This window comes from Lipotes vexillifer, unplaced genomic scaffold (genome assembly GCF_000442215.2).
Source record: "Lipotes vexillifer unplaced genomic scaffold, Lipotes_vexillifer_v1.1 scaffold554, whole genome shotgun sequence".
Lineage (NCBI taxonomy): Eukaryota > Metazoa > Chordata > Mammalia > Artiodactyla > Lipotidae > Lipotes > Lipotes vexillifer.
In genome coordinates, this window is record NW_006794635.1 from 251,555 (window position 1) to 267,702 (window position 16,148).

Consider the following 16,148-nt stretch of genomic DNA (forward strand, 5'->3'; position numbering starts at 1 on the left):
AAAAAAACTATTCCTTAGGACTTCCCTGGTGGCACAGTGGTTAAGAATCTGCCTGCCAATGCAGGGGACACAGGTTCGAGCCCTGTTCCAAGAAGATCCCACATGCCATGGAGCAACTAAGCCCGTGGACCACAACTACTGAGCCTGCGCTCTATAACCCGCGCACCACAACTACTGAAGCCCGCGTGCCTAGAGCCCATGCTCTGTAACAAAAGAAGCCACTGCAATGAAAAGCCCGTGCACCCAATGAAGAGTAGCCCCTGCTCACCGCAACTAAAGAAAGCCTGCGCAGCAATGAAGACCCAACACAGCCAAAAATAAATAAGTAAAATAAATTAATTTTTAAAAAAATCTATTCCTGGCTTCTGAAAATACTCTTGACAGAAAGTTCTAGCAGGAAATGCACTTGGCAACTAGCTGACTCAGCACAGAGCTAATCTACCTAATCTTGAAAAACTCAAAAAACATGCACACATCCTCTCCCACTGATTCTTAAGTTTCTTCTCTACTGAAATAACCTACCTTAGGGTTTGAAGACTTCCTATACTGCTCTGAAAAGATTACAGAGATTATTAAAATGATTATTAAACCCAATCTAGAAGTGATTATATATTATGGCTCAGTGTGGATTCTCCCTCAGAAATAACATTTAATAAAAGCCATTCTCCATTGTAATTATGTATGCCATAATTTGTTGCGTGCAGCAATGAAGACCCAATGCAGCCAAAAATAAATAAATTTATTTTTTAAAAAAAGGAGGTAAATTAGTATTTACCTATATAGGACACATGCCCTCTAGGAACTAATAATCTTTTATTCAAAATTTGAAAGTAGTTTATATCAGTAAAACCCACAGAGCACTAGGGCTTAACTTCACTCTCATCTTAATTTTATTACAATTTTCTAATAAATTTTTCCTTAAAAAGTTATAAAGAGTATGAAAATAAGTGTGACATTATGCATTCTAATTGTAAGGGACCTGTTAAATAAATGACGGTAAATTCATTCAATAAAATATGATGCCACTCTTACAACTACGTGTAAAAGAATAAAACTAGAACATTCTATAACACCACATGCAAAAATAAACTCAAAATGGATTAAAGACCTAAATGTAAGACTGAAACCCATAAAACTCCTAGAAGAAAACGTAGGCAGAATACTCTGACAATTCACAGCAATATTTGTTTGGATCTGTCTCTTAAGGCAAAGGAAACAAAAGCAAAAATAAACAAATGGGACCTAATTAAACTTAAAATCTTTTGCACAGCAAAGGAAACCATCAACAAAATAAAAAGACAACTTACTGAATGGGAGTAAATATTTGCAAATTACGTTATTGATAAGGGATTAATAACCAGCATATATAAACAGCTCACATAACTCAACTTCAAAAAACAAACAACCTGATTAAAAAATGGGCAGAACTGAATAGACATTTTTCCAAAGAGGAAATGCAGGTAGCCAACAGGCACATGCAAAGACGCTCAACATTGCTAATCATCCAGAAAATGAAAATCAAAACCACAATGCGATATCACCTCACACCTATCAGAATGTCTATCATCAAAAAGAACACAAATAACAAATGTTGGCAAGGATGTGGAGAAAAGCTAACCCTCGTACACTGTTGGTGGGAATGTAAATTGGTTCAGCCACTATGGAAAGCAGTATGGAGGGTTCTCAAAAAACCAAAAATAGAACTACCATATGACCCAGCAATTCCACTCCTGGATATATATCGGAAAAAACCAAAAACACTAATTTGAAAAGTTACATGCACCCAATGTTCATAGCAGCATTATTTACAATTGCCAATATATTGGCATCTAACTGTCTATCAACAGATGACTGGATAAAGAAGATGTGGTGAATATATATACAGTGGGAATACTACTCAGCCATAAGAATGAAATTTTACCATTTGCAACAACATGGATCAACTTGGAGGGTATTATGCTGAGTGAAATATGTCTGACAAACACAAATACTGTATGATATCACTTATGTAGAATCTAAAAACTAAAACAAACTCGTGAATATAACAAAAAAGAAACAGACTCACAGATACGGTTACCAGTAGGGTAAGGGTAGCGGGTAGGGGCAGGACAGGGGTAGGGGATTAAGAGGTACAAACTACTATGCATAAAATAAATAAGCTACAAGGATATATTGTACAACACAGGAATATGGCCAATATTTTATAATAACTATAAACGGAGTATAGCCTTTAAAAATTGTGAATCACGGGCTTCCCTGGTGGTACAGTGGTTGAGAGTCCGCCTGCCGATGCAGGGGACGCGGGTTCGTGCCCCGGTCCGGGAGGATCCCACATGCCGCGGAGCGGCTGGGCCCGTGAGCTGAGCCTGCGTGTCCGGAGCCTGTGCTCCGCAACAGGAGAGGCCACAACAGTGAGAGGCCCGCATACCGCAAAAAAAAAAAAATTGTGAATCACTGTATGGTGTACACCTGAAACATATAATATTGTATATCAACTATATCACAACAAAAAAAGGTAATCTAAAAAAATAATAATACAATGCCACTCTTTAGTACTGATATAAAATGAATTCCAAGATTAAGTGCAAAACAAAACAAGGTACAGAATAATATATATACTTATCTTCTGTAAGACAGAGGAGTAAATCCCCAAAATATATATAATTACTTGTGTATGTGGAGACTATCTCTAGAATAATACATAAGAAACTAGTAACACTGGCTGTATCCAGGGAGGGTAAGTGGGTAGTTGGAGAACAAAGGTGGAAGGGAGTCTTTTCACTGTATATTAACTTTGCCTTTTGGATTATGTACCATGTCCAAGTATTATTTATTTTAGAAAGGAAAAAAAACTCCCTCTTTTGATATTCCCTATGTTGTATGGCTAACTCATCATTTTCTAAGCTCATTACTTCTTTCCCGGCACTATATTATCAATATGTAATGACATTTTTTTCAAATCAAATCAATACCCACTTAGCAGTGGGTCTCTAAGCTGCATGGCTTCTATGTGTTTTTATTTATGACAGCCTTTACGAAACACTAAAATGAGACCGCCTACAGATTCCAAAACTGCTATGTGGAAAGAAAGCTGAGATCTGCAAGTGTTTTCAAAACAGACCACAGAAGAAACCTCATGTTCCAGTTTTATTACTTGATTAAAAAAAAAAGTCTTCCGTTTAGAACTGAAGTTTTGTATCACCTTTAATAGTCACATTCCTATACAAGTATCAAGATCCAATACTTCATTGTGCAAAGCATATTAGGATGTACGAATTTTTTTAAATAAAATTAACTCAATAAATTTTATGTGCGTGTTCTTTTCCATGAAGAAGAAAAAGAGAATAACACTGAAACAAATATATCCATATTCCTACCTTCAAAAATCTCTCATTGGTCAACAGTGCAACTTGCTTTTCTGAAGCTTGCTTTTCCACGTACCTAAAATTTTTACCATCCCATACACAAAAAGAGAAAATTAGAATTCTAAATATTTGAATAGTATATGGAAAAAAAGAACTACGTAGATTGGTGGCCACATTCTTTTATTTCTTCTCAAACGTAAGTTCAAGATGACAGTCATGGTTTAAGGTAATTTTTCACTCCTTAAATCAGCTGCATTTCACAGTCTAGGGGTCTAATAATAAACAAAAGCCATAAACTCCAGAAATAAGAAATGTTATTTATAAAAAGTAACTCTAGAGAACCTGCAAATTATGTCCCCTTGTAAAAATATTTTTCTTTATGCCAAGTGTTCAAATCCAACAAAGAAATGTCTCAATTAAAAACAAAAGTGTTTTATTTTGCTCTAAACAAAGAAGTTATTTTTCCCTCTACCCACTTCAAAAATAATTGGGTCTGAGATCCCTTATTTTGCCCCAAACTCTTATAAGATGTGTTAAATATGTACTTCTGTTTTTACCTCCTAAACGATGGAAGACGTCGGATGTTTTCACATTGATTATCTGATAAAAAATTTATTCTTCTCTTGGCTTCTGGGAGATTACAGCACAGAACACTGAGGGGCTGGGAATAGAAATGTTCTAATAGAGAAAGCTGAAAGAAATGTGAAAATTAAATATATTCGCTGTATTTTGACAGTAAATCTTTTGCCCTACGTTTGCTCCATTTTAAGGTTTTTTTTTAAACTACAGAAATATTTATGGCACTAATATATTTAATGTCACAATAGCAATGCAAATAATGCACAAATGGCTATATACTTTGAATATTTTAAGACTCCAATTTTGTCGACAAGGTCAGAAAATTGTAACGTCTGAAGTAGAAACTAAAAGAAACTAATATAAGTAACTTAGCTATCTGCAGGAGCAACTCACTTACAATAACAGTAAATGTGGTGGGGATGTGACTACGGTGTGACCTAATAGCCTAACAGATGCTCAAATACTCATAAGAAAATACCAATCTAGAATCAGTGTAAAAACTGGTCTTCTAAATAAATAAAAATGCTACAATAGCAGAACTTTTGCCTACTGATAAAAAAACAATATGAAAAATGAGGGAAATGTATCTTTTTAAATTCAGTTTTATTTCATGGAGGGAAAGATGGTACAGCATCTGGTAGATACATGTATTCCAGTCTAGAATGCTGTGGTCTCTGCAGTACAAGGGTGATTGATTTTCCAGATCCTACCATAACTTATAAGATATATTTTACAAGACTATCCACATGTTAAAAGCTCTGAATCTAAGCAAGCTTCTCATGACCAGTTTGGTTTTTCCAGATACCCTGTACCAAAGAGACAGTTCCCTAGATAGTGGACAAAACACATCCCGGTCCCTGGAAAATAGCATTCCGCATCACAAGTTAATAAATTAACATGCTAGCTTATATATCAGTCTTAAGGTATTTGAGCTTGATCCTTCCTGGGTAAACTGATAATGAATTTCTGAGCCTGTAGAGCTGAAGACAAGATATCCAAGGTAAGAGGAAATCCTCCAAAATAGTCCAAAATAGTCCATCCTCCAAAATAAGGCTATAAGGCAAAGGGCCAGCCTAACTTAGAAACAAGTACAAAATAGAAAGCAACTGTTCATGCCAGGTGCTGAAGTATTTTTGCACATATCAACATGATCTTATTTCTTACTTATATATTTCCAATTATATTAATGTGATAATATTTATTCCAATGTTAACACTACTTTTTAAACATGAGAAAAGTAAAAACCAAATACGATAACGGACTTGCTGGGGAGGAGGAAAGGGACTAAGTCACATGAGTTACAGCAGAGCTACAGATAGGACAAGAACCCAGTAACACTTAACTATTCGGTCCAAGTATGTTCCCAATATTTGGGTCAATTAACAAGTTGGTTAACATATCACCTAATAAGGGAAGGACTCAAACATATACCGAATGATTATATGCCCTACTGCACCTTCTACAGAGAAGTAAAAACTTACACATATTTCCCACTGATGATTAGGAAAACTAGGCAAATGGGGTCTAAAGACTCTGCCACTTATTAGCTGTGTGACCTTGGCCAAGCTACTTAACCTAAGCCTCTGTTTCTCCAAGTGCAAAACTGAGAATACATATTAATGAAGCAATGTTAATACTTAGTAAAATGCCTAGCATAAAAAAATTATCAGGAACCTATAAAATCATCTAATCAGATCCCTTCATTTTACAGATGAGAAAACTGAGAAACAGAAAGATTAAGTAATCTGGTTAATATGCTTTTCTTCACTCACTTTCTCAATGGTATTTGAGCCTACAGTTTATATTTTCTTTTCCCTTAACTTCAATGATCTCTCCCTTCTATTGGTTTTCCTTGTTGTTTTTAGTCTCCTTTTCTGTTGCTCACTCATACAGTCACCTTGCCTTAGGGCTCTACTCCTGGTCCTTTCCTCACTCTAGGTGACTTCATCCTCATTACACAGCTTCAACCACCACCTTTTAATGATAAATCCTAAATATTTCTAGTCCAGATCTTTCTCCTGGATACCAAATCTTTATATCCCACATGCCCTAAATTTACCATACATAAAAAGAAACTCATCCTTTTCTGACAAACTGGTTGTTTACTTTAACATGTACACTTAATAAAGGGTACCAACCTCCAAACTATCTGCCAAGCTAGAACCTGTGTGTCTGTAAGATGCTCCTCTCTTACACACCCTATCATCCACCGAGTAACAAGATTCTATCTTATCTTCAAACCTGTTTCCTTCTCCCTAGTCCCACTATCACTACCTGTTTCGCCCCTGTTGTGTCTTATCTAGGTAACTGCAGTAGCCCTCTAACAGAGCTCTCGCCCTTTACTGTGGCCTTTCCAATTTTGACCCAGCTAGCTCCTGTTCCTTAGGATACACTTCTGTTCTCCTATGAACCCCCAGGCATGTTTAATAGCACTGACTACTGAGAACTGTAACTGCCATTCTACTCTTCTGCCTGCTTCACTAAATAAGCAATATGAAGACAGAGATTTCTTGGTCCTCTGTATCTCCAGGGCTCAGCTTAGTGCTTGACTTACAGTAGACCCGTGATAAATACTCATGAGTAAATAAACAAATGAGTAAAATGAAATGAATGAGAGAAATAAATTAGAAAGTTACATCTCAATTTCATTTAATTTCACATATTGCTAAGGTAAATAATATTTTCCTGCTTTAAAATACTCTTCTTAAAAAGTTTAAGTTGAAAAAAATGACACATATTAGCCATAACAGCTAATACTCTTAAGTAATAAAATACTATAGTGTTTAATGTAGAGGAAGAACACGTATGATAAATAATTTATAATCTTCAAGGCACTACACAAACATGAGGTATTACCATACTATTGTACTGAAGGTTACTAATACATAGGTTTTCATGAACCTGACAACCGGCATGTGTTCACGACTATACTTTGCTAAGGTATTTTAGGTAGCTGCCGAAAGAAGGAAACACTATCAACTTGGAAACAACTGGAGAATGGAGTCCTTTTTTAGATTAGGTATTATGAAGCTAAGTTCATGAATTTTCTTCTTGAAATTGATGAAACTTTAGTGAAAATCATTCACAATATATAGGAATAAATATAAATGAACACACACACATATGTGCAGGGCACGGCAAACTAGAGCCCATAGCCTATTTTGGTATGGCCCAGGAACTACGAATTATTTTTATACCTTTATAAAGGGTTATTTAAAAAAAATAACAAGGGCTTCCCTGGTGGCGCAGTGGCTGACAGTCCGCCTGCCAATGCAGGGGACACGGGTTCGTGCCCCGGTCCGGGAAGATCCCACATGCTGTGGAGCGGCTGGGCCCATGAGCCATGGCCGCTGAGCCTGCACGTCCAGAGCCTGTGCTCCACAATGGGAGAGGCCACAACAGTGAGAGGCCCGCATAACGCAAGAAAAAATAAAAAATAAAAAAAATAACAAGACATTCAACAGAGATCACATGTAGCATGCAAAGCCAAAAATATTTAATATCTAGCCCTTTAGAGAAAAAGTTTGCTGACCCCTTATATATAGCATTTCCTAGGTAGAAAGTCCATTAGCATTCATCAAATTCTCAAAAATAAAGGTCCCTTCCTCCTCAGCCCCAAATGGTTAAGAATCACTGGAATGGAGAGGTCTTTTTCCATTTTTGATATTCTAATTAATGTATTCTCTACATTTTGCTGCAAGGTAACAAAGGAATCATAGAATCTAGAATAATATAACTTGAACTTACTTATTCAGATTTTGCCATTTAAAATGCCCTATTATCACACTAAAAAGTCAGTCTGAAATAACATGCAAATTATTTAGAATCAGCTTGCAAATTTTCAAACCCATTAGTGTCTTCTTACCTGAAGTCCTTTTATAAAGTTTTGGATTGAGAAATCATGATACAAAAAGATGTTGGTGAGAACCTGCAACACTTTTTCACTTAGTTTAAACGGAAATTGAGTTGTAAGAAGTAACTGAAAGAGAAAAGGGAGGCAGGACATATTCCTGGTTAGTCTTCCCTCTTCATAAACATCAAGTATAAATAATGAGGCAACGAATGATACCAAAACACAGTACCTATGAAAGCTATACTAGCAGCTAGATTTTTTTAGGGTCAGATATCAACCAAAATTTTAAATAAACTTATACAACAGTAACAACAACAAAAGAAGCTATTCATACTATATCTTCAGAATCACAGATATCCATCATCCTTCATTCAATTCCTAATTTTAAAAAGTTCTATTAAAAAATATCATCTATACAAACTCTTTTCTCCCAACAGAAGCCACTGAAGAAGCTGTAGGCTTTGGCAATTCTTGTTACTAGATTTCTTTTTCATCCATATTGATGCACATTAACAAAGAGTAACAACACATTATGTACTGTTGAATGAGAAACCCCAAATTAACAGGTGTCTATTTAAAAAATATTAAATAGCTGAGTTTGCATTATTCAGCTAATTTTCAATGGCCTACACTGAAGATTTTACATCTGAAAACAAAAAGTCATACTAGGCTTTTCAAACAGAAACAGAGTGATAGAAGGCCAACTGAATTTGGAAACAACCTAGCAACTTTAAGTACTGTAGCTGGAAAAAATTTCCCTAAAGTCAGTGGCTACCACCTTTAAGGGAAAAAAATGCAGAAGTGGTTACTAAATAAGTGGAAGGTGGTCGTTAGTTTACCTTACAGAGCAGCACAAAGGACATCTTCAACGAAGTGAGTTTAGCAACAGTTCATGGAAGGTCAATACTAAAGAACAGTATTTCCACTTAGGTAGAAACATAGAGGTAAGGTCTGGGAAGGCGTTGGTATTTACTTTTTGTCACGAGCAGTATGACAGGAAAGAGTCCATGAAAAACTTCAAATCATTTAATATAAAATGTAAGGGTGGGGCTTCCCTGGTGGCGCAGTGGTTGAGAGTCCACCTGCCAATGCAGGGGACATGGGTTCGTGCCCCAGTCCGGGAAGATCCCACATGCCGCAGAGCGGCTGGACCCGTGAGCCATGGCCGCTGAGCCTGTGCTCCGCAACGGGAGAGGCCACAACAGTGAGAGGCCCGCGTACCGCAACAACAACAAAAAATGTAAGGGTGAACACATTGTTATTGTTACTAAGAAGTCATTAAATTCTGTAAAAATTTATTTTAAAAACCTCTAAGTTTCTATTGAGTAATGACTGGTTGACAGATAAATAGGTAGGTAGATATAGAAAGATATGATCATTCTTTTCATAAAGTTTATATTTTAAGAGGCAATACTATACATGAGAAAATCATTAAATAAAAATAGTAAAATATGTGAAGGAATATATACAATATCATACTGAGAAATTTATGACTAACATTTATAAATTGTCCATGGCAGTTTTCTTTTCGTCCTATCTCACTGGTAAAATTTTTTCTTTTTACCTTATCAAGTACTGTAGTCAGGTGCTCCTTGCAAGACAAAGACTGGAATAGTTCTATACATAATAGAGATGATACTGCATGAGGAAGCAACCGATGGATGACAATAGGAGACGTGGCGATTCCAAAAATGAGTATTAGTGGAAATTCATGTAGATGCTGACTAGTTTTTCAAAGGAAGATGCAAAAGTGGAATGTCTTTAGCAAATATATTTCAATACACCATGGTTTAAAATAAGACCACCTTTATTTTCAGGTCTACTTTATAAGACATTGCTAAGGAAGATCATTCTAAATAATAAAAAATTTTAGGTCACTCATTTTCCTCTGTTACAGTAACACAGAAATAGTTATTTCCCAGACATTCTGGCTCTGAAATCAATCTATTAATAGATCCTCTCATTTTAGCAATAAGAACATAGTGGTCCAGAGAGATCAAGTGCTTCCTTCTAAGGTTATACAAAATCAAGTGTTAGAAGAGGCATTAGATGCTATTCATCCTCTCGCCCAAAGTTTGAGCCCTACCTACAGTCTTCCTCACAGTTAGACATCTAAACTATGCTTTAAGAGTTCAGTAACATGAAGCTCACTAAATTTCAAGGTAACTTATTCTATTTATGGACATTTCTAACAGACACTATGTCACCCCAGCATAAGAGCTAAGCTTTAGAAAACTTTTCTTACAAATAGGTAAGATATTTTTAATGGACATCATTAAAAAAATATTACATTCTTTCCCCACAGTCTTAACTCAAACTTATTGAACATGATTTATTCTTAGCATTACCAATATGAACATAAATGACTTCCACAGAGTAAAACATCAATATCCCTGAGGGCTACTGTAGGTCAGAGCCCTCTGTATCGTAACTGATAATTTTGCTTGTTCCCTCTTATTAGCTATTGCTTTTCAGTATTCTAGCTGTATGCAGTTCTACTTTCATAGTACTGAAGTATTTGAACTATCTTACTGTTTAAGTTCTTCTTTCTTACTTTTTATGGTAAAAGTAGTCACAAGTCTGAGTTCCAAAAAAGCACAGCTTTTCTGTCACTATTCTGTATTGTGCATTTTTTCAGCATGTTAATCAGTTCAGTGTTAGCATTAAGAAAAGTCTTAGGATCTGGAAATCTTAGTTTCAATGGGGAAAAAAAAGACTATCAAAGTAGGAATTATTATTAGTAGATTATCATACAATACAGCTTTAGGCAAATGTAGCCGTAACTATTAAGCAAGTTAACATACAGAAGAAACCAAATTAATTTATATTGTAAAAAATGTACCATGGGAAAAGCATGTCACTGGGTTTTTTAATAGGGTATTTAGGGCTTCCCTGGTGGCACACTGGTTGAGAATCCGCCTGCCAATGCAGGGGACACGGGTTCGATCCCTGGTCTGGGAAGATCCCACATGCTGCGGAGCAACTAAGCCGGTGAGCCACAACTACCGAGCCTGTATTCTAGAGCCCATGAGCCACAACTACTGAGCCCGTGCGCTGCAACTACTGAAGCCTGTGCGCCTAGAGCCCGTGCTCCGCAACAAGAGAAGCCACCACAATGAGAAGCCTGTGCACTGCAACGGAGACCCAACACAGCCAAAATAGGGTTTTTACTTCAATTCCAAGTCTCACAGGATTGCCTTGAAGATCCAATAAGATCATAAAAGTAGTTTCTCATTAGAAATACCATATAAAATAATGTTATTTAAAAAAACATTCTTGCTCAGTAGAGCCATATGTAACTCAGAGCTTCTAAGGGTGGACAGGTATCAGAAAATAAGACATGACAAAAATATCTCAACCTGGAGTAGTTTATCCATCTAGTGGGCAAGTAAGAAACAGACAACTTTGGTGAGAGAAACCACACTTTATACTGCTTTATCATTCTAATTAAAAACTGGTTAACTTTTGATTCTCATTTTTGGATCAAAAAGCAAATGAAAATCGTATAGGAGGTGTTCAAACATTCAATTTTATATGGAATTTGAAATCATCTTGGTTTCAATCCATTAGTATTAAAATGAGGGTTAAAGTGCTACTCATTTTCTCTGCAAAAGGTTGTTTTTTGATTAAAGTTGTATGTTTTCTTAATAAGAAGAATTTTGTGAAAAAAGCCAGAAGATATGCCATCTACCTGCTGATAATTATAAAATCTTGTAGTACTTTTGTGGTGAAGCTTTCCATATCCTTTAAGATAAGCACAACAGGAGGAGACTGCCATTGGCTAGGAGTCCTCTTTTTTCTTGGCATTTTTGGGTCAGTCTTCTTTTAAGCCATTGTGGAAAGAAGGAGTTAAAAGTAAACTTTACTACCCAAACAATGTTATAATGCCACAAGTTGATATATCTTCCATCATATTTCACAGTAACATTGTTTCTTTTATTTCTCCCACATAATAAAGAGAAATTGATCTCAACAGTTATTAGCAGAATCTGTGTCTGACATGGGAATAATAACCAAGAAGAAAAAAGTTCAGTAAAATCTATAACTCATATGAAATATTTATATTTTCTGCTATCTGAGAAAATGACAAGAAAAGCATGGGGAGAAGAGAGTATTTTCTATAAAATTGATTTTCTGTTAGTACAATGTTATATTTTGCTTTGCTTTAGAGTGAGAACCAGTATTTTTCATTAAAAACTGTAATGAATAACACTACATGCTGCTCTACTATTATGAAATTTCAAGTTGAAAAGCATCTTAAATGTCATCTGGTCCAATCCCAATCTTTTAAAGATTTCTGACCTAAATTGCAGGCAGTATTTGATTCCTAGAAAAATCTAAAACTGTGGATCAAATTAAGATATTATGGTAAGCATCAGACCCAGTTTAATCCCTATATAAAGCAAAATAAACTTCACTTATGATGACTTCAGTAACTTTTCCCATACTATCTGGCTACACAGCATCATAAACTAAGGCTGTGGTTTTATGGTGTAGTTATCCACGAATCATCTAGGTTATTTAGTTTCACCAGAGACTGTCATGGTAGAATGAGACTTCTATTTATGTATCTGCTTGTTAAACATACTTTACTTACAGAGCATTTATTCCTCAAGAATTCTAAACATGGAACAAAGGAGATTTACATATATATTATATATGTGTGTGTGCATGTGTGTGTGCGTGTGTGTGTGTGTGTGTGTGTGTATGACCATTCCTCAGTAAACTAAGTCGACAGTGGGTACTGAAAGCATGGTTCTACTGCACAAAAGTAAATACTGAACCTAAGAGATAATATATTAAAGATAAAAACAGAGATAGAATCTGCAGCAGAACAAATTCCTGATGCTGTTTTGTCATTAGATGACATTCTCCCACAAATAAAATGGCCTCGTAAGAACCTAAACACCTCCCAGGAATTAGGCTACATACTGATAAAAGAAAATTTCTAAATTCTAGTAGCCTTAGGAAAAATAAGTAGCTTCTATTAAATTAACAGCTAGTGTCGCATAAACGTATCCTTATTAGAACAAAACAGTACTATGTTTACTATAATTCCAGACCTCTTCAATCATATGCCAATTTCCTGGCAAAAAATTGTTAGTTTACATTTACCTGTGTGACACTCATATACCAAGTGGAAAGAGAATCCATTGAATACTGTATCTTTTTCTGGGTGACCTGAACACTTTCTTTCTCTTTGTATTGCACGTCTACATTGCAGTCCATCAACTGTGAGGCCAGCTTTTGCAAAAAATGTTTCATATCTGAAGAACATAAAACATAAGAAAGCATATCCCCTTAAAACACATCGAAAACACCTGAAACTTCTTGATCAGTATATTACACTATTTGGGTAGAATGTGTTTTTCTACACTTAACCTAATGTAACATTTATCATATTAACTACTGAGGTTCATTAGCATCCTCTCCCTACTATTCTCATTCATTCAGACTAATATTAGGCCAAAGTTTATGTTTATTGTCTGTAATAAAAGTGTTACCTAAACAAATGTGCAAACATGAAAACTATAAATTATATTAGGAATAATATGCATTTAAATTACACTGGACAACAAAAGATTTTTAAGACCCTTAAGAAGATATCAACAGTGTTATTTACATAAGCTATTTTACTGATTACAACTCTTCCTTATAGTCATTTTTAAAGATGCCCTAAGGGCTTTTACTTAATTCCAAACAGTTTATGAATATGAACATAAATATAAGCACTTAAAGCCCTTGTATCAGCCCAAATCTAAGCACATTTTACTCTATTAGTGTCCACATCCTTTATGATTTAATGGCTCCAGATACCCAAGATTAGCTCTGGCAACGGACAGCTTTTTACCATGGTGGCCTTTCAAAGTGGGATAGTAAGATGATTTGAGGCTGTATATATGAGCCTATGTATGTAGTCTCTTCTCTGTTGGGCTAAATAAGAGCTCCTCAGCTTATTAAACTTATTAAAATTTTACTGGGTTCAGAACACATCTGTGAGTGCCTGGACTATTACTGGAGGTGAAGCTGATTGGTAGGGGTGGGGCCAGAATAAACTAAAGCGGCAGAGAGTCCTACAATAGTCAAGATTATGCCAGAGGCACTAAACCTCATCCTGCCAAAAATGTAGTGCCATGCTCCTCCCGCAAATAAAAAAGGATAAAGAAAGCTAGAGAGATGGACGGATGGAAGAGATATGTAACATCTCATCAAGGTTGTTATAGCATTTATACTTCACCTGGACAATCTTTAGCTTGCAATGAAACTACATATGGAGTAACATTATTCTGAAGGACTTCTGTTAGACTTCTGAATGTTAAATCATGATCTGTTACATTCACACCTATGGGATAATAAATCAATATTACACCATCATTTTTATCATTAATAATTTAACAACAAGAAAAGCCATTTAACATGTCAAGTGAATTCATAAGTTAAAATATTTTAAAAACATGATTAATAATAGAAAATAAGAAAACATACTGCATAAATGAAGAGCTCTCCATTAAAAAGATACATATAGAGGCACACACTACCCTTATCAGGAAAGGTATTTAGCACGACTTTTCTTTAAAAAATCTACTGGGGATGTGTAGTTAACCCTTGAAAACATTTTAAAAGCAATTTCAAATTCATAAAGAGCTCTTTAAAATAATCATTCAAAAACAAGGGCCTTACTGTGACCCTGACTTAACAACTGAGAAGAATCCAATCATTAATATCAATTCTATTAATGATCTTAGTAGTAAATACAAAAGGTAAGTGTATACTAGGGGAAGAGTCTAAAAACAAATTAAAACTTTAAGTCCTTTAAGTATTTACTGAATCCCTGGTTCTCATTTCCACAAATCAGTTTTAGTGCTCTGCATGCAGGTATCACAGTTGAGTGGAAATTTCGCCACTACTTTGGAAAAAATTCTATTCACTGATACCTTCCCTAATGTCACAATCTGTGACTTCTATAAAGTGCTTTGGTGCCAGCAGCAGACATCTTGAAACTGCTTGAGACTTGCTACTATAAAACTTCAACTGCTTGGAATATCGTATTTTAACGCATATATGTGGAACCTAGAAAAATGGTACAGATGAACCGGTTTGCAGGGCAGAAATAAGAGACACAGATGCAGAGAACAAACGTATGGCACAAAGAGGGGAAAGTGGCGGGGAGGGGGTGGTGGTGGGATGAACTGGGAGATTGGGATAGACATGTATACACTAATATGTATAAAATGGATAACTAATAAGAACCTGCTGTATAAAAAAATAAAATAAAATTCAAAATTTCAACAACAACAAAAAAAAATTCAAGTGCTTGGAAGGAAAAGAAAAGGTTCAGAATCATCCAGACCACCAGTAAGCAAATTTTTTTTCTAGGAGACAAAAATGTAGGCCGGCTATTTTAAAATGGACATATATATGTTTTTGAAAACAGAAAATGTATAACTGTGTAACTGTATAAGTATTCTTTGAGTACAGATATCAAAATGGTATTTAGCATGCATTATGGTCTAGGAATGTGATACTGCATCACTGAACAAATTTGGGAGTTTAATAAAACATTGGCTTCTCTTGTCTTTCACTGACAGACTTTATTAGCTCTTTAATACTATGTTCCTTAAAACAATGGATTTGCCTACTGAAAATAAGATAATCAACAGTGTCTTCAACTGGAAAAATGTTCTCCTCAGACCACTGACTTTGAAACTTATGATTTCCATTAGCTTCTTTTCTCCTTATGACAGCAGGCAGAGAAGGGATTTAAACAGTTACCTCACAACAATCTATCAGGCCCTCCCTCTTGACTGTGTTTCCCCCACTCTACTTCCAATTGCTGTAACCTGGCGGGAGAGAAAGCACCCAACAGTACAAGCCAGCCATCACTGGGCCTCAGTTTCTCATCCATAAATGGAAGGGGTATGAAAGTAAGTGGCAGGCTGCACTGAAAAGCTGGTCCACAGCATTGTAAAAATCATTCCCTGGAGTCTTGTTACTCAGAGGGATCCTGGGATTGGCAATAGGGGCATTACCTGGAAGCCTGTTAGAAATGCAGTTTCCAGCCCCACCCTAGACCGATTAACGAAAATCTCTATTTACTAAGATCCCCTGGAGGTTATCTGTAGGTATCATTAAGGTTTGAGAAGTATTGCCCTGAATATCAGGAATAAGATTTAGGTAATGAACAGTATTAGAGGCAGTATTAAATAACAGAATTAATTTCTTATCTCAGAGCTCACTAGTATAAAAACCTTGAATAAACAACAAATTGGAAATACAATGAAGAGTATGTTTGGAATACAAATAAATCCAACTTTCCTTTCAGAAGGAATGAAGAAGATTTGCTAATATTC

General features: G+C 35.6%; 1 protein-coding gene across 4 annotated transcripts in view; it reads right to left on the reverse strand.

Annotated features, from left to right (window-relative positions):
* Nucleotides 1-16,148, reverse strand: part of ORC3 (origin recognition complex subunit 3) — a 62,495-nt gene that overhangs the window by 36,674 nt on the left and 9,673 nt on the right. For all 4 annotated transcript variants that reach the window (XM_007467304.1, XM_007467302.1, XM_007467301.1 and 1 more), the window contains 7 exons: nt 14,036-14,140; nt 12,913-13,064; nt 11,489-11,619; nt 9,362-9,521; nt 7,810-7,923; nt 3,923-4,056; nt 3,378-3,441 (listed from right to left, as the gene is read on the reverse strand). In XM_007467304.1, the coding sequence (XP_007467366.1) occupies nt 3,378-3,441; nt 3,923-4,056; nt 7,810-7,923; nt 9,362-9,521; nt 11,489-11,619; nt 12,913-13,062 (753 nt within the window). In that variant the 5' untranslated portion in view covers nt 13,063-13,064; nt 14,036-14,140. The remainder of the gene's footprint in view (nt 1-3,377; nt 3,442-3,922; nt 4,057-7,809; nt 7,924-9,361; nt 9,522-11,488; nt 11,620-12,912; nt 13,065-14,035; nt 14,141-16,148) is intronic.